Source organism: Pseudonaja textilis, chromosome 1 (assembly GCF_049901715.1).
Source record: "Pseudonaja textilis isolate UNSWEBS1 chromosome 1, rPseTex1.2, whole genome shotgun sequence".
Taxonomy (NCBI): Eukaryota; Metazoa; Chordata; class Lepidosauria; order Squamata; family Elapidae; genus Pseudonaja; species Pseudonaja textilis.
In genome coordinates, this window is record NC_141990.1 from 305241937 (window position 1) to 305261478 (window position 19542).

The following is a 19542-nucleotide window of genomic DNA, read 5'->3' on the forward strand; positions in this document are numbered from 1 at the left end:
TGCGAGAAAGCCCAGGATAGGATGGGTTGACTCCTTCCTATGATGTCATTTAGCTGAGTCTGTACTAAGATATAAAAGCCAGCTCCCGGAAGAGACCCCAGCTTTGGCGAAGATACTTGACAGACTGAAAGGTGTCTCTGAAAGCACAAATGAACACAGAAATGACTTACCCTCTCCGGACGAATCAAGGGAGGGGCTGGGCTCTCTCGCAGCATAGATAGAAAGGGCATTCAGGGTAACGCCCATTCTCCTCCATGCTGCATCGAGAGCCCAGGATGGGACATACCAAAGCCTGCATGTCCACGGGTGGGTCCTCATCCAGCTCATCACACCGACTGTTGAACTACTCATTGAACCACCCGTCTGCCGAAGGCTGCAGTTGCTGAGGCAAAGAAATCCAGACGGTAGTATCTGATGAAAGGAGATGGAGATGTCCACGTGGCCGCACGACAGATCTCCTCCAAGGGTGCTTGGGTCGCCCAGGCAGCCGAAGTGGCTACATTTCTGGTAGAGTGCGCCATCAGACCTCGAGGAACCGGAAGGGCTGCAGCTTTGTAGGCCTGCTCAATGCAAGATCTGACCCACCTGCTAATAGTAGGAGAAGAGGCCTTGTGCCCCAAGTGAGAAGGGAAAAGGAAACAAACATGGCTTCTGACTTCCTGAAGGAGGAAGTGCGCTTAATGTATATTCTAAGAGCCCTACCTATGTCTAGTGAGTGCCACTGCTGCTCTAAGTCATGGTGCGGGAGGAGGCACAAGCCAGGAAACATAATGTCCTGGGACCTGTGAAACAGGTGTTAACCCTTGGGATAAATGAGGGGTCTAGATTGAGGACAACCTTATCATCGTGAAAGGAACAAAGGTCCTGTCTGATGGAAAGAGCAGCGAGCTCGGATACCCACCTGGCTGAAGTGATGGAAACGGGGAACACTACCTTCAGAGTCAGGAAATGGAGAGACAAAGTTCTAAGGTGTTCAAAAGGGGGCTTTGTAAGGGCATAAAGGACCACATGAAGATCCCAGGAAGGATACCTGTGAGCCACCGGAGGATGCAGGTTGGAAGCCCCTTTCGAAAACCTCCTGACTAAAGGGTGATGGAATAAGGAAGGAAGCGAACCCCATAAAAGAACCAAGGAGAGGGCCTCAACCTGCCTGCGTAAGGTGTTGGGGGCCAAACCTTTCTCCAGATCATGCTGAAGGAATCTAAGAACCTCTGCCAACTGGGCTAAAGCGGGAGAGAGAGACCTCACTAAGGCACCATCGGTAAGGGCCTTCCAGGTGGCATCATAGATGCGCCTTATGGGAAGTTTGTGAGTTGCTAGGATAGTGATGATGACCCTTTCAGGAAGATCAGCCACCTCTAGCCGCTGCCGCTCAAGTGCCACATGGTCAGCTTGAGCTACTGGGGCTCCGGGTGGAGCAGAATCCCCTGATGAAGGGAGATTAGATGGGCTGGGATCCTCCAAGGAGAAGCCACCGACAGGTTGACCAGGTCCACAAACCAGGGCATCCTTGGCCAATAGGGAGGAGGAGGAGGAGCTCAGCTCATCTTCCGAATTACTGCCGGAATGATGGGAGCGGGTAAATGCATAGAGGAGACTTTTGGGCCATCTGCACCGAAGGGCATTGGTCCCCTCCGCTCCCTGGCAAGGAAACCTGGTGAAGAATCTGGTGACCTGTGCAATTTGAGGAGTGGAGAAGATCCACCTCTGGTGTTCCGAATCTGAGGGAAAAGTCCCTGAATAGAGAAGGAGAAATGGACCATTCTGCCTGGTCGACTAGGCTCCTGCTGAGCCAGTCAGCCTGGGAATTGTTGATCCCGGAGAAGTGGTCCGCCAAGATCGACAACAGGTGTTGCTCTGCCCATAATCCCAACCGTAGAGCCTCTCCCATGAGGGCTCTGGACCTCGTCCCCCCCCCCGCCAGTTGACATGAGCCATGGCGGCCATGTTGTCCATAAGGACTAGAACATGAGAGCCAGTTACTGAGTGCCTGAAATGCTTGAGAGCTAGAAAAATGACTCTGAGCTTTAGCCAATTTATGGGAAGGGCCTGCTCTGACCTGGACCAAGATCCTGAGCTATCTGGCCCTGCATATGGGAACCCCAACCCAGGAGGCTGGCATCGGTGGTTATCACTAGCCTGTCTGGGACCCTGAAAAGGAGTCCCTTCCAAATTAATGGGGAACACCACCAACTGAGAGATCCCCGGATTTGTGGTGGGAGCGGGACCTTGATGGATGAGTGGCTGGTTCCTGCTCATTGGTAGGGAAGCAGGAACCATTAGAGTGGACAGGAGTGGAAAAATCCGTGGCTCTGGAGATATGACAGGGTAATTTGCAGATCCTGATGGGCTGCATGGATGAAGGAGGACAGAATCAAAATGCTGTCCAAGTAGCATTGGATCCTCACTGGAACAGAAAGCAGAGATGCCATCAATGCTACCAGAACCTTTGTGAAGACCCTTGAAGCCGATGAGAGGCTGAAGGGAAGTGCTCAATACTGGTAATGGGTATTCTGATAACAGAAACAGAGAAACTGGCGATGATGAGGCCAAATGGGGATGTGGAGGTAAGCCTCCATGAGATCAGTGGAAGAGAGGAGATCGCCCTCCTGAACGCTCTCTAAAATAGAATGCAGAGTCTGCATTTTAAATAGCCTGTATTTTACAAATTGGTTGAGAAATTTTAGATCCAGGATGGTTTGCTACCCTCCCTGAGGCTTTGGGAACGATGAAAGGCAAGAATAAAGCCCACGTCCCCATTGAGAGGGGGGGACAGGTTTGAATAGCTCGGATTTCAAGAAGGAGTTGAATGGCCTGATTCATGAGGTCTTGCCTTGAAATGTCCCGAGAGACATGACAGATTAAAAAAAAAAAAGTGGGGGGGTGGGGGTGCATTAGGAAGTCCAATTGTAATCCTGACCTAATAGTGCTGAGCACGCAGGCATCCGCCGTTGACTCCTCCCATTTGGAGGCAAAGAAGCTAGGCGACCTCCGATGGGAGGGCTTGGCTTGGGCCCACAGGTATCACCAGAAACATGCTGTAGTTGCACTCCCTTCTGTTGAATAGTTCTGTTGAACTGCCTCTCTAGGGCTGCATGTCTGCGCTTTTCTGCCCTCAACTCAGCCTGAGTTGCCTTCTTAGGGACTAGAGCCTTAGCTCTGATTTTAGCAGCCACCTCCCTCTGGACTGATTGGGTGCGTTGCCTACAACTTTTTCTCTTATTGGCTTAAGAGACTGTTCCACTGGGGGGGAGATTCTGCCTGACCCTTATCTTGCTCCATTTGAAGAATAAAGGCTCTTACGATGGAAAGAAACTGTTTGTAAATTTTTTGTATTAAGCCCCTTAGGGTATAAATTGGCCCCCGGGCTTACAAAATGGCCGCTCAACTCGTGGTGGAAAGCTTCAATCCAAGATGGCCGCTGACTATGGGAAACAGACTCCAAGATCGAAGAATCGCTCCTTAGGCTATAAAGAGCCCCGAGTGAAGTCAGCAAAGGAAAGGGAAGCCTCTGTCCACACGATCAGCTGGCTGACGCTGGTATCAGTTTGCCAATTGTTTTTTACGATCGCTCAAACCGCGGGCATGGGGGAGGTCTACAGATGCTGCCCAACTTGCCTGAACAGCGCTCTGGCAACGCTGCTCCCAACCTTGCTTAAAACGAGGAAAAACGGCACTGAAGATCGCTGGTGAGTGTTATCTAACAGAAGCTTTCAGAGACATAGCTACTGACTGAAAGGAACTGAGTCAAAAGCTGGGGTCTCTTCCGGGGTCTGGCTTTTATATTTTAGTACAGACTCAGCTATGACATCATAGGAAGGAGTCAACCCATCCTGGGCTCTCGATGCGATGCAGCATGGAGGAGAAGTGGGCATTCTATTCTGTTCTCTTTATAGTCTGGTTTCCCCCCGTTGCATAAGTGAGCAGGAATAAATTATATCTCGCATTCAACATTTCATTACAATGCTCCTAACTTTGCAAAATGTAATGCCAGTTTGTTTTCTTTCTTTTAACTACACCTCCTGGTTCCCCCCACCCACCCCCAGAGCAGCACAGCTCTTTCTGCAGAGGCTGCTTCTCCTTTGCAGCACCTTCCCAGAATAACCACACAACCACACATTTTTGCTTCTAAAAGAAAGACCGAGAGGCTTGGCCACTTCATGCATTTTCAAATGTGGGTCTGAACTCTCCTCCTCCTGTGTGTTATTCCTTACACATTTTTAATAATTTTCTCTTTCCAACATAATAAACTTTACAATTAGCAGCAATTTGTTTGCAGGGAGCATATGGAGCTGCAGTCTATGCATCCCTCCTTTGTAACTTGCTTTATTCCAGGTTTCAAGGTCACCCTGGCTTAGACTGACAACCAACTTCTGTTCCAGGATGCAAAAACCTTGCAGAAGGTTGAGATGACTCAGCAGCCTTCAGTCCTCAATCTGTTTCTACTCCCTTCGATCCTCATAGAATTGAATGGCATACACAAAGCTTTATTTTCAACCAGCAATTCCACAGCTTTCTTCAACAAACATGGTGAAGGGTTGGGCTTATACTGAACTGAAAACAGCACTGCCTACTCCTGTGCCTTTACAAAACAGCTGCTCCCCTCCTGAGTCACTAACTTTCTTCTCCTGCAACATCCTGGATTTGGAACCCCAGTGTCAAAGAAAGCCCATCCCAGGCTAACGCAGTTGCGCACTGTAGTGAGATTTCTATATGGAAATAAGATTGCAATACAAGTTTCTCTGGTTACACATTGTTTACTGTATATCTTCTTCCTCTCCTGCGCTCTCCCACAAGCAGAATTGGCTTGGATTCATATGGAGAATTCATGGTTTGGGCAAAACCTGTTAACTCAATCCCATCTCTAAATTATAGCACGGTTTTTTTTTAAATAGAAAAAAATAATTTTTTTTCTTTAATAATGACATTCAGGCTGCCCACAAGCACATGATCCTGTCTACTTCCTTTCTTTTGTAAAAGTTTGTCCCTTTCTGTTCAGGATCTGCTACAGAAAAATGGGGGGGCGGGGGGGGAGAATAAAAATAATTTTGGAGCTCTCCTTTTAATAATTATTTCCATAAGAAATGGAGATGTATAGCAATATGTACTAAATGTGTCTGTACCTGCATAAATTTCCAAGCTGGTAGAAAGTGAACTGTGGGATATTGCAAGGTAGTCTTTAAATTAGAGATTGTGGTTAGCATAGAATATCATATGTGTGCTGGAGGAAAACCTGGGCTTTAAGTTAAGACTGCTAACCAAATCTATAGCTTCTCTGTCTAACTTAAAGCGTAAGAAATGAGATGGATGCAAATGGTAGGAGTAAGTAGATAAATGAATTGCATCATGAGAAAGCATCCATTCATCAAAGCTATGATTGGTGATAGAAATCAATCAATGACCTTTCTAGCAATGGCATATGGAAGAGTGAATTAACAAATGAAAGGAACGGGGGGGGGGGGGAAGATATCTCGTGTATCTGTAAAATTAAAAGGAAAGAATAGGTTAAATCTGAAAGAAGGTAGCCTGGACTTTTTGGAGTGTCATTGATGAATATCTGCAAGGAAGTAAGATGTAGGCATAATTATGAATGAAAAGGCTACAGTGTATGCCCGAAAGTACAAACTGACATCATCAAGGATATTATGACCCTGCAAAAAAACAGGTCCACACTAATTATTGATAATACCACATCGATGGTAGAACAATCCATAACAGTTCAAAAAATCACCATAACTAAAACTCCCATCAAAGTTCATCCAACCCCTTTTGCAAGATGATCTTCAATCACCAAAAGCCTTCCAGAAGAAGGTTGTCTTCACTGTTTTCTAGATGGCCTGTACTAAGAGGGTTAGTGAGGGAGACACTTTGGGAGAGTTTCTCTATGGAGAAATGTCAAATAGATCACTAACTAATTGCAATTTCACATTAACCATGAGAAATGCAATACAATGTGTTTGTTAAGTTCTGGAGAAAGTGGGAGAAAAAAAGCACTGAAGAGGGTATAAGCTTATTTTGGCAGTAAAAAAAAAACATTGCTATGGTTTCTGTCTAGGATACAATAAAGATTCTAAATTAACCATACCCTGCAGTTTATCTGGGAAGTTTCAAAAAGCCCAACTAAGAGGGAAACTGACAGCTAGATACATGAGCAACAAAATCCCTAGTTCAGATCTTCCTATGAATTACAAATCTGCTTAGTAGGCCACTTAGTAGGTGACTTAACCAATCACTGTTCCTCAGCTATCCCATTATGAAGGTAAGGCTCAATGTTCTGAACCCAACTTAAGGGTTACTGAAGATGTCCCATGCAAGTTTTTCTCCATTCCAACAAAGCATGCATAATTTGGCAATTATAGCATTCTTCTGTTTATTCAAGTTTTACATCTGTTGCAATTGAAGCTTAATGTCATGCTATGGTGGGTGGAAGTATTATGGTAGTAGTAACGATTACCTGGCTAGAGAGAAAAGGTACAGTATATCTCTTACCTTCGGTGAAGCTGCCTGAGAGGGTTATTGCTATAAATACTTTCCCTTCAGGTTCCAGGTCCACCTGCAAGAGAAGAGAAGAGAAAGGGAGATATTGTCAAATGTGTTTCGGAAATAAAAAGGCTGCATTAGGTGTAACCTCATTAGTAACAATTTGACAATGACCTGGAAGATAAGACCCAGTGTGGATGCTAAGAATTGGACTTGCATGTGCTCAAGATTTCACCACAAAAAGTAGAGGCATTTGTCCAACGAGGCAGCTTTATCCAAGCAATGAAACAAATGTTGTGATGTTGCACTATAAGTGCCTCCCTTATCTACATGCATGTCATATCACAATGTGTGTACAAAAGTGGTGGAGACTGCATCACAACATTGCAATCATTTCAGTATATGGTCCCCAAACCCTGTGGATACCCATGCAGAAAACATCTATGTTAACTGCAATCGGATATAGCTGCTATTGCTGAGGGAAGCATTTGAATTTACTCGCACATAAGGAAAGAACTCCTTCTTTGGAAAAATGTCCCTGCATGTGCATCCACAATTATTTTGTTTTGTTGGTGACATCAGTAAAAGGGCTGTCCAAGCAATGTCAAAAACATTATGGAAACTTTGTAGGGAGTTTAATATACCAGATACATTTACATGAACATTTGTGAAGCATCTCTTTTGAATAGATGGCAAAGTCTTAAGCTCTCATACCTGGACCTAAACAATATTTCTGCATTTGACTGGTAAAGACTGTAAGCTATGAAAACTCCTGGAGGTTAGCAAATAAATATACTGTACTTACCACAGCAAATATAAATCATATATAAATTAATCAATAACCATTCCCCAACAAACAAACGAAAGTAAACACAACACCCAGATGTCAATTAATCTACAACTGGGTATGTTTGCATTAGAAGTTAGAACATTTTGATTTCCAAACTTCAGATTCACACACAATATTTCAAAGAAAACAACAGTGTGCACTGTTGTCCATACGAACTCATATCTTGAGTCAAAACGTATCTACTCCTCAAGTGGTTGAGATCCTAAAGCACTCTCTATAGCAAGGATATTTTGGATTACAATTTTCAAAATAAAAAATTGCAAGCCATACTTGCTGGGCCTTATAAGAACTGCAGTCCCAAAACATCTAAGTGATACCATGTTCCCTAAACTGTGTTCTAAGGAGGATGACTTTATAGTAGTCATTGCCTCTCTGAGCATATAGACCTCTGCATATGGATTATGAGAATTGTAATCTCAGTATCTAGGGGAACATTATGCTGGGGAAGGATCCTCTGGAGTTTGTAAAAATTAATGCATTTTCTAAAACATTCCTAGCATTTAGACCCTAAAAAACAAGCCAAATGATTTAGAGGGGAAGGAAGGATTGTTGTTTTTTTAACCATAGATAATACTGATATATAAGCACATTCAGATAATTACAGCTTGAGTAAAGGCTTCCAAGAAGGGAGCAAAACCCACACCTCTTAAATCTTCTCATTGTCTCCCCCCCCCCAATCATTACAAAGCCAAAATTGGCAAAATAAAATGGTAGTAGGAACGTACTGATAGAGAATGGTTGTACAATCAGATCCGGTCACACAATGGCTTATGATGGAAATTCCAGCCTCCATTGTGATCACACGTCAGAGATTACCTGGACTGTGTTAGAATCCTTGTATTTATAATATGTCAAAAACAATTTGATACTTATGAATGTGTGTGTGTGTGTGTGTGTGTGTGTGCGCGCGCGCACGCGCTTTTGTAGATTTTCACGGGTACAGGTATGCAGGTCTTGGAGTGTTCGGGTCTTTTCCCATGTAAGTTTGAGAGTATCTTGGCAATGTTTCGACGAGGTCCCGCTCGCCATCTTCAGGCTGGTGTTTTTGGCTTCAGGCTTGTGCAAGCAAAGTGTGATTGGAGCTGCCATCTCTCTATAAATACTGGTGGGGAGGTTGGCTGTGTTGTTATTTCTTGATTGGTTGATGGAGTTGATGTTTGCAGATTGGCTGGCTTTTTCGTAAGAACATGTGTGGCTGAGGTATGTGTGGCTGACACATGTGTGTCTATCAGCCTCCTGTGTCGTAACGACCTAGGTACAAACATCAACTCCATCAACCAATCAAGAAATAACAACACAGCCAACCTCCCCACCAGTATTTATAGAGAGATGGCAGCTCCGATCACGCTTTGCTCGCACAAGCACGAAGCCAAAAGCACCAGCCTGAAGATGGCGAGCGGGACCTTGTTGAAACGTTGCCAAGATACTCTCAATCTTACACGGGAAAAGACCCAAACACGCCAAGACCTGCATATGTATGCATGTATGTATGTGTCAGAGGTGGTATTCAGCAGGTTCTGACCAGTTCTGGAGAACCGGTAGCGGAAATTTTGAGTAGTTTGGAGAACCGACAAATACCACCTCTGGCTGGAGATTTTACATTATCCTTCTCCTGCCATGCCCACAGAACCGGTAGTAAAAAAAATTGAACCCCACCACTGGTATGTGTGTGTGTATGTATGTATGTATGTATGGGCTGTCCCAAGTTACGGCTCATATCCCTTTGTCACTGTTTTGCAGTTTAGATTAAAAAAAAACAAACCAAAGCAATTATATTTCTGCTAAAGAAAATCAGTACTTGTTTTCCACAAAAAGGTCATGTTTTTAACAATTCTTTATTCAAAGATTGCAGAACTGGGAGTTTTGTTTGTCATTCCTTTTACAGCAATTCAAAAATCATCTGCTGAAGTTCACATCACCCCATCACATGCCTTCTATAAAAAGCTCCCTCCTATTCTTCTTGATAAAAAAAAATGTGACGGCTAAATATAAATATAAGTTGAACGCACCACGTGTAACATTTGCAACAATTAAAGTAGTCTGAAAATAGGGTTCTCTGGAAAGGTGACTCAGTGATTTCCAACAGCCATTCCTCGTGGCTGAACTTGCAACCAGACCCAAAATAAACATTCTGATAAGCCATTGTAAAAAGGGAAGGAGCACTCAACACAATTTGCAAAGTCAGTTTAGTATGGAAAGAAATGCACAGTAGAACCACTTAGGAATCCTTAAGTTTCCAAGTATGGTTTGATGTCAGACTTACGGAAACAATTACCACTACCACCACCCCAGACAAACAGATGAGTAAATATGCAACCACGGCAGCGAAAAGCTTGACTGGAAAATAATCACTGTAAAATTCAATCGTATTTAAATTACTAAGTAAATTCCTATTTTAAAGCCTATAAGCTTCAAGATAAACCATTACAGAAACTTTTTTCTCAGATGACTGTATTTTTTCTTATTTTTCGTTGAAAGAAATGAGGCAATGTCTCTGATATCACAATCCACGTGAGGAATAAGAGAATGGGGGTTTCCAGTGAGGATTCATGGTGAACTAGACGTCTCTGAAGCCTTGCGACAAGATTCACAGCTAGGCAGAGATTTCTGGCTGGCCAAGAGAAAGAAGAGATCCCAACAGCTGAGCCGCTCCTTGTGCATAAGCTGCAGGAATGGAGGTTTCTGCAGTGGGCTCCATGAGCCAAGTGCCTTGAAGTCAAGGGATTCCCACCAAGTTCCCAGCTTCAGTGTAGCCTTATGGGCACAAAGTTCTGCCAAGCTTCATTTCTTAATCAGTTTTGCATATTGCTTCTTAATTGCTTTTCAACTATTAAAAATCTTTCAAATCTTACAACATCCACCAGGAGCTTCCTTTAATCCTTAGAAAAATTAAAATTAAAGATAAGTAAGAATATTTTAAGTCTCTTTTTTAGAATAAACAGTAAATAGCATTGATTTTGGCAAGTTATAAAAAAAACCTAAGGATCCTGATGAATTTGAAATAAGATTTTGAAATTAATAAGCATCCTTCCCATGGGAAAATGTTCTTGCTTTGGAATCTTAAAAGAAAACATGATAGGATGAGAATTTGAATGTTAGACACTAGAAGTAACCAAAAAACACTGAAAGTTACAATTAAAGGGAAAGTGTGCCTAAATTTGATTTACTAACATAGAATGGAGCAAAATGCTTTAACATTGGACATACTGTACCATATTTGTTACATATGGATCCAGAAATTAACTTTAAAAGTGTCTACCATTATAAATGGACTGATTTTAAAATATGTTTTGGAAGAACAAGTTTTACCAGACAAGACTGAGTCTGGTTTGAAAGTGGATTTAAAAACTGACAAGCTACAAGAATGGTATGGGAAAAGATGTTAAACTGGATATACAAATGAAAACAGCTGATGTCTTAATAATTAAAAAGAATGTACAAATGTCAAACCAAAAAAAGCAACTTGGATAACTTCCTGATATTGGATTTCCAAAAGAGTTCTGTTAATGTTCTGGAGAACTTTATGTGAAGAGACAAAACAGAAATTTAAAAAACAAGCTTTACAATATTATTTGAAGGGATTAAAGATCAAGATTATTAAAAATAAAGGAAGACATAAAAAGTGGTTTATTTAATCAAGATTTAAAAAATTATTTCTGGTAGCCCTTAATGGATTTTTGCTGACCAGGACTGAATGACAAGATTTTAAGGATCTGTTTTGATTCAAGATCACATGAAGTTTATGAAGTTTTAAAATCACTTTACAATCCCTTAGTAAAACCACACTTGGAATAGTACATCCACTTTTGGTCACTATGATATAAAAAAGATATTAAGACTCTAGGAAGAATGCAGAGCAGAGGAACAAAGGTGATTAGGGGACTGGAGGCTAAAGCATATGAAGAATGGTTGCAGGAATTGGATATATCTAGTTTAATGAAAAGAAGGACTAGGGGTGACTTGATAGCTGTCTTCCAATATCTCAGGGGCTGCCACAAAGAACAGCAGGTCAACCTATTCTCCAAAGCACCTGAAGGCAGGATAAGAAGCGATGGATGGAAACTAATTAAGGAGAGAGGTAACATAGAATTAAGGAGAAATTTCCTGACAATTAGAACAATTAATCACTGGAATCAGTTGCCTCCAGAAATTGTGAGTGTTCCAACACTTGAGGTTTTTAAGAAGAGACTGAATTTGTCTAAAATGGTATAAGTTTTCCTGCTTAAGCTGAGGGTTCCAACTCTACTATTCTGTTACTTATAAGGTAACGGTAAAGGTTCCCCTCGCACATACATGCTAGTTGTTTTTGGCTCTAGGGGGCAGTGCTCATCTCCATTACAAAGCCAAAGAGCCAGTGCTGTCCGAAGACATCTCCGTGGTCATGTGGCCAACATGACTAAATGCTGAAGGCGTACGAACGCTGTTACCTTCCCATCAAAGAGGTCCCTATTTTTCTACTTGCGTTTTTACATGCTTTCGAACTGCCAGGTTGGCAGAAGCTGGGACAAGTAACTGGAGCTCACTCCTTTATGTGGTGCTGGGGATTCAAACCGCCAAACTGCCGACTTTCAGATCGACATGGTCAGTGTCTTAGCCACTGAGCTATTGCGTCCCTTTAGTTATACATTCTCCCTCTCTCTCTCTCTCATGTGTATGTATGTATGTATGTATGTATGTATGGTATTCAGCTTTGTTTGGGGATTTTCCCACGTCATTGTAGTTGTGCTTTAAAAGTTGTAGCAACGTTTCGGCAGAATCTCATCTGCCATCATCAGGCTTCTGTATTGTGTTCGTCTGTGAGTCAGACTTTTACAGTTGTTTCAGTTTTAAATTTGCAGCTAACCTACTGCTGTGCCAGAATGGTTTTTTCTTCATTTCTTCTGGCACAGCAGTAGGCTAGCTGCAAATTTAAAACTGAAACAACTGTACAAGTCTGACTCGCAGACGAACCTGATGATGGCAGATGAGAGTCTGCCGAAACGTTGCTACAACTTTAAAAGCACAACTATAATGACGTGGGAAAATACCCGAACAAAGCTGAATACCATACATGTAAGTACCCGCGAAAACTTAAGAAAACATATATATGTATATTCTTGTTTTCTTTTTATTCTTTTATTTTTTTGTAGCTTCTATTAGTCTTTAACTATTTAACTGAATGCTTAATAAAATTATTATTAAAAAAAAGAAATTAGGAGGGAAGGGATAAAACAGAGCCCATGGTCAAACCAGAAGCCCTGTTTAAAGTGACAAAAATATGCCACAGAGGGTTTTTAGACTTTGTGTATTCCTATTCCCCTCTTTTCTGATGTAGCAGGTTTACAATTTATCAACCTACCATATTAAAATGAGCTGCTGTCATAATCTATAATTTGAAATTTATTTCAAACAAAACAAGATTAGCCAAAGACAGTCTGGAATCTGATGGCCAATAAACTATAATCTTAAGAAGAAAGATCAGCTTCTGAAACTTTCCAGTAAGAGAAGGGATAAATGACTAAGCCTGTTGGTTGCTCCGGATTTTAATTTTCACATTAAAACACTAATTTCCAGTTTAGAGTTCCCAGACTACAATTGTCATTGGTCCCAGATAGAAATAACAAAAACTCTCCCTTCATAAAGATACCAGTTTCTATTTTCTTATTAAAGCCTTCATAAGCTTCTTCATAAGCTACTTCTTTTGCGTTGTGACCAGCTACTGCTCCAGTCAATAATTATTTTGCTGAATTCATTTAGAGATTCTTCTATTCTGCAACATAGATGCAAAGCAGGCCCATTGCTTTGGCGACATTCCAATTACAAATTGACTAGCAAACAGTTGACTAATGCAGTCTGCTTCAGAAAGTAATACAGCACAGGATGCATTACATAGTACACAAATACACCAAGCAAAACACTGGGACTTTGGCAGTTTTCAATAGTCTGGAAATAAGAACAACCTTCTGGGTGAAGATAAGGACACTCCAAATGTAAGAGGTCATAGTCTCCTTCAATTGCAATGTAAAATTGTATGCCTCAATTTAGCACTTAGCAGTAGCACTTAACACTTATATATCACTTTACAGCCCTCCCTAAGTGGTTTACAGAGTCAGCATCTTGCTCCCAGCAATCTGGTTTCTCATTTATGACCTCATTTACAATTTATGACCACAACTGAGGGCAAAATTTCCATTGCTAAGCAAGACTGCTTTTAAGTTTTGCTCCATTTTACGCCCTACCTTCCCTCTGTTGTTAAGTGAATCACTGCAGTTGTTAAGTTATGAACATGGTTGTTAAGTGAATCTGGCTTCCTTACTGACTTTGCTTGTCAGAAGGTCACAAAAGGTGATCACATGACCCCGGGACCCTGCAACCCTCATAAACACATGTCAATTGCCAAACATCCAAATTTTGATTGACCCGACCATGGCCATGCTGCAACAGTCATAAATGTGGAAAAAGGTAATAAGTCCCTTTTTTTGGTGCTGTTACAATTTCCAATAGTCATTAAGTGAATGGTTGTATGTTGAGGACTAGCTGTACACAGATAAAGCAGCATGGTTATCCTACTACTGCAAGGTGCATCAAACAATCTAAAGAGTAGAGTTATAAGCAGTACATTTATTATTAAAAGGTCTTAATCTTAGACATGGGAATCCAATATAGCATAGCAATGGCAGCCCGCTCTAAGTGGTTTACAGAGTCAGCATATTGCCCCCAACAATTTGGATAACTCATTTTACCTACCTCAGAAGGCTGGAAGGCTAAGTCAACATTGAGCCTGGTGAGACTTGAACTACCAAATTGCAGGCAAGCAACAGTTAGCAGAAGTAGCCTGCAGTATTGCATTCTAACCACTGCGCCACCACAGTTCTTCATATCCAACACATTATATAAGTAATCTTGACATGTGCTCCCAAAACCATATGCAGCCCCACTGGCACACTTGATCCAGAGCCAGGTTGCTTGGGTTGCTTGCCCAAACAAGGAACATATATGCATAGGCTTGTGCATAAATTTGATTCAATTCACATTGGCTGCTCTTCCATTTCTTTTTCTTTTATTAATCTGTCACACATAAAAAGGGGAGGCAAACCATACAACATATTAAATCACAGATTTTACTACTTGTTTTGGTAGAATCTGAAGTTCATTTTGAATATAGTAGTGAAGGTGCTGGCCAAAAACCAGGAGACTGTGAATTTTAGTCCTGCCTTAGGTATGAAAGTCAGCTGGGTGACTTTGAGCCAATCACACTCTTTCTCAGCCCAACCCACTTCACCGAGTTGTTGTTGTGTAGAAAAACAAGGGGTGGGGAACATGTTCACTGCTTTGAGTTACTTATAACTCAAGTAATAAAGGCAGAATAAAAATCTGATGAATTAATAACAAAAAATAAATACCTGGCTTTCCAGTGCTATATTCTAGTTATTAGAAGCATTTAGCTGCCCAAATTTTGTGGGTTCATACTTGGCTATTATTTGAGCAGGAGAAAATCCCAAGTCTACAGACTAGATTGGAAATGAAAAAAAAAAATCTCACAAAATGCAAGAGGAAATCTATTTTGTCTTATTGACAAGAAAAAAAACTGGCAGGTCCATGTAATTACCAGACTTTTGTATTTAATTTAGCAACCCAGGGACTGTTTAATAATTAGTAAATTTCCTGGTTCATGGATCACTTCTATTATGAAGTCAGAATATTGACTTACTACCGCCCCTAAGCCTCAAATCTCCATCTGCCACATAGGGCTAATAAATACTAATGTAATTATTCAGACTAAATGGATGCAGTCCTCTAAAGTATTCTGTCAAAATAATATCAGCCTGCAGGCAAAGATTCATCTGAAAAACCAGAATGGAGAAAGCTGACATATATTGAATATATATCATTAAATTACAAGATTCATGTAATTTAATTGATTAGTAAAATCGTGATTTAGTGAATTTAATTGAACAGTGTGATTAATAATTAGTGTAATTAATCGATTAGCAATTAGTGTAATTAATTGATTAGGCTGATTGTCGCTTAGGAAAATTATTTGACTAGAGTGATTACTGCAATTGATTGATTGGTGTGATATTGGCTATATTGATTACCCAAAATTGTTCCATTAATTAATTTAATCAACATACCATCTTAACAAACCTACCATGCCAAGAAAAAAATCCAATGCCAAACCACAACCTAAAGAGAAAGTAATCCCCACCAATGAACCACAAGACTCCTGCACATGCCTTAAATGCTACAAAACTCTAAAGGATAATGAAAACTCTATCAAATGTTCTCTATGTAACAAATACGCTCATCTTGACTGCTTGGGATTACCCGAGCAAATGATTCAATACCTAGAATCATCCAATGAGTTTCCATATCTCTGCAAATCATGCAGATCCAAACTGGATCTGTTGAAAAGAGTTGATACCATTGAAACACGAATAACATCCCTTGACACCATAGTAGCATCCCTGGACGCCTTAAAAGAAAGATTATCCAACCTTGAAAAAAAAGACACAACACAAAAGCCTGAACATCCAATAGCTACAAACCACATCTCTACCCAACAACCACAACCCAATCCACAACCCAATCCACAAAAAAACATAAACCAGACAAATAATGACATCCCAATCCTCATCAGAGAAGCTGTTGAGCGTGAACGGAAACGTCCAAACGCCATCTTATTTGGTCTAGAGGACATCAATGATAATGATGACACCACAACTGTCCGAAATATCATCAGTGATTATCAAGCATCAACCATCTCCCCTGATGAAATACTTGACATTTCCCACATTGGCCGAGAGCTTAAAAAGAAAGATGGCTCTGTGGCCCCATGCTTCTGCAGGGTCATTTGCAAAACTGAATCAAGCAAACGTAAATTCATTTACACTATAAATTCAATCGCCAAAACCAACACCAAGCATAAGAACCTCCATTGTCTCCCTAACCTAACCATACAGCAATGTGTCCGCTCCCGTGTACTCTGCACTGAACTCAAAAAATGTCTAGACAATGGAGAGAAGGACCTGTACATTGACTACCATGCAGACTGTATCAAAAGTAAGTCACACAACCCGCAACTCAGCTTTAACCTTCAACCACAGCCCTACCTCAACCAATCCACCATCACCCAAGACTAAGCACGCACGCCCCTAACTACCTCAATTCCAACTACTGCTGGCCTTAAATGAAAGCTACTCAATGCAAGAAGCCTTGCGAATAAAATACTGAATTTCTCCTCTTACTAAATATGGCTAAATTCGACATCATATTTGTTTGTGAAACATGGCTCAATGCATCTCTCCCTGACTCCATTACCACAGTAAGAGACTATCATGTTTACTGATCAGATCGTGAAATTCGTAGAAGAGGTGGTGTTGCTATCTTCTACAAAAAGTCCTTACACCTAAAAAAACATCCAAGTTACCCAGGAGCTTGCTCTTCCTGACACCATCATCTGTGAACTATCCTTAAATATCACATTTCGATTCTTACTATGTTAAAGAGCACCTGATTATGACATCGAATATGTAAACAAGCTAAATATACTACTAACATGAGCAACATCCTGCCCACACGCTTTTATCTTTCTTGGTGACTTCAATCTACCTCATATTGACTGGACCCTAAATGAATGTACAACTGAACCCATACACACAACCGTCTACAATGCTGTTACAAATCTGGGACTGGAACCACTGGTAACCAACAACACTAGACTAAACAACTGCCTCAATCTCATCTTCTGCAATAGTTTGAATTTAATTTACAGAATACAAACTAAAGAACCCTTTTCCAGCAGTGACCACAATATGATTGACTTTTGTCTCAACATACGCCCACAAAAAATCATCACAATGACGTAATCCCCAATTATAACTTCAAAAAAGGCAACTATGATCTTATAGACAATGATCTCTCATCCCTTGATTGGCAATCTCTATTCACTGGATGCAATACTGTTGAAGACCATTACAAAATATTTTTACTTGAAGTCAAAAGAGTCATCAAACTATATGTACCAACAACAACTCCCAAAACAAAACAAAAAAACAGGTTACCCATAACAATAAGGAAACTTCAATCCAAAAAGAGATCACTCTGGCGGAAAAACAAATCTGGTCACGTTGCCAATTTCAAAAGCTGATACAAAAATTTATGCCACCAGATAAAGACTGAATGCACCAATTATCACATTAAACAAGAGGAAAACCTTCTATGCACCAATTCCACCCACACTTTTTACAATTTTGTAAACAACAAACTAAAAGACTCAAGGTCCATCCCACCCCTGATAAGACCTAATGGTAAAGACTGCAACAACGACACCATTAAAGCCAACGACGACACCATTAAAGCCAACGACGACACCATTAAAGCATTCTTCGGCTCATTATTTGTAAACAGCAATGGATCATGCCCGGTATTTCCTAGCTGAACCACAGACAACTACAATGATCTAATACATATCAATTTTACAGAAGACAATGTTGAAAAAGCACTACGCAATCTAAAACCATTTCTAGCTATTGGACCGGATGGAATATGTGCCTACTTCTTAAAAAAGCTATCCACTGCCATAGCCGAACCTGTAAGCATAATCTTTGAAAAATCTTTCAGGACCAGCTCCTTGCCAAAACTATGGTCACAAGCCATGATCATCTCCATCTTCAAAAAGGGAGACCCCAGCCTAGTTGAAAATTACAGACCAATCTCCTTATGCTGTGTTACCTGTAAAGTCATGGAATCAATTATTAACCAATCCATTATCCTCCACTTAGAGACAAACAACCCACTCTCCAATAAAAAATTTGGTTTCAGGAAAAAACTATCCTGTAATCTGCACCTCTTACACTGCAAAAACATATGGACTACACAACTTGATCAGGGCAAAGCAATAGACGCAATCTACATAGTCTTCTGTAAAGCCTTTGATTCAGTGGTACATGACAAACTACTCCTAAAACTAAAATCTTATGGTATCTCTGGACAACTGCAAAACTGGATAGAAGCATTCCTGTCCAACAGACAACAAATGGTCAAAATTGGGAGCATCCTATCAAATTCTGTACCTGTCAATAGTGGTGTCCCCCAAGGCAGTGTTCTAGGACCAACTCTCTTCATACTCTACATAAATGACCTCTGTGATCATATTAAGAGCAACTGCATTCTTTTCGCTGATTATGTAAAGCTGTTCAACACCACAGACAATACTGCTACCCTGCAAAAAGATCTTGACTATGTATCAGAATGGTCAAACAAATGGCAACTTCAAATCTCAACAAATAAATGCTCTGTCTTACATATTGGCAAAAAAACCCAGAAAATAACATACAAGCTGAATAGTCAAGATCTTGTTGAAGATCCAAGCTCTGTAAAGGACCTTGGAATACTCATCTCTAATGATCTAAGTGCTAGAGCCCATGGTAACTACATAGCGAAAAAGGCGTTAAGAGTTGTTAACCTAATTCCATGTAGCCTTTTCTCTGGTAATATTACACTACTAACTAGAGCATACAAAACATTTGCTAGACCAATATTCGAATACAGCTCATCAGTCTGGAACCCACATTATGTATCTGATATTAGCACAGTTGAGAAAGTCCAGAAATATTTCGCAAGGAGAGTTCTCCACTCCTCTACTTGTTGTAGAATACCTTATGCCACCAGACTTGAAATTCTAGACCTAGAAAACCTTGAATTACGTCGTCTTCGGTCTGATCTAAGTATGGTATATAAAATCATACATTGCAATGTCCTACCTGCCAATGAATACTTCAGCTTCAACCATAACAACACAAGAGCACACAATAGATACAAACTCAAGGTTAATCACACCAAACTTGATTGCAGGAAATACGACTTCAGCAACAGAGTGGTCAATGTCTGGAATACTCTACCTGACTATGTGGTTTCTTCCCCAAACCCCAAAAACTTTAACCATAGACTTTCTACTATTGACCTCTCCCCTTTCCTAAGAGGTCTGTAGGGGGCATGCATAAGCGCACCAACGTGCCTACCACCCCTGTCGTATTGTTTCTTTTATTTTTCTTATATGCACCCATTTCATGTATTCATAACTATGTATATACTTATACCTATTATCTTGTAAGCAATTGACAAATCAAATAAATTTTAAAAAAAATATCTTTTGCTCATCGCATCTAATATTATCTATTTTGAGGGTCAAACCTAAAGTGACATTTCATTCACTTTTGTATTAGGATGAT

The 19542-nt window shown here is 40.7% G+C and overlaps 1 protein-coding gene across 1 annotated transcript in view; it reads right to left on the minus strand.

Annotated features, from left to right (window-relative positions):
• The window catches only part of PRKCH (protein kinase C eta), a 110006-nt gene that overhangs the window by 59023 nt on the left and 31441 nt on the right, over nt 1–19542 (minus strand). The window contains exon 2 of the mRNA XM_026698642.2: nt 6490–6553. Within this exon, the coding sequence (XP_026554427.1) occupies nt 6490–6553 (64 nt within the window). The remainder of the gene's footprint in view (nt 1–6489; nt 6554–19542) is intronic.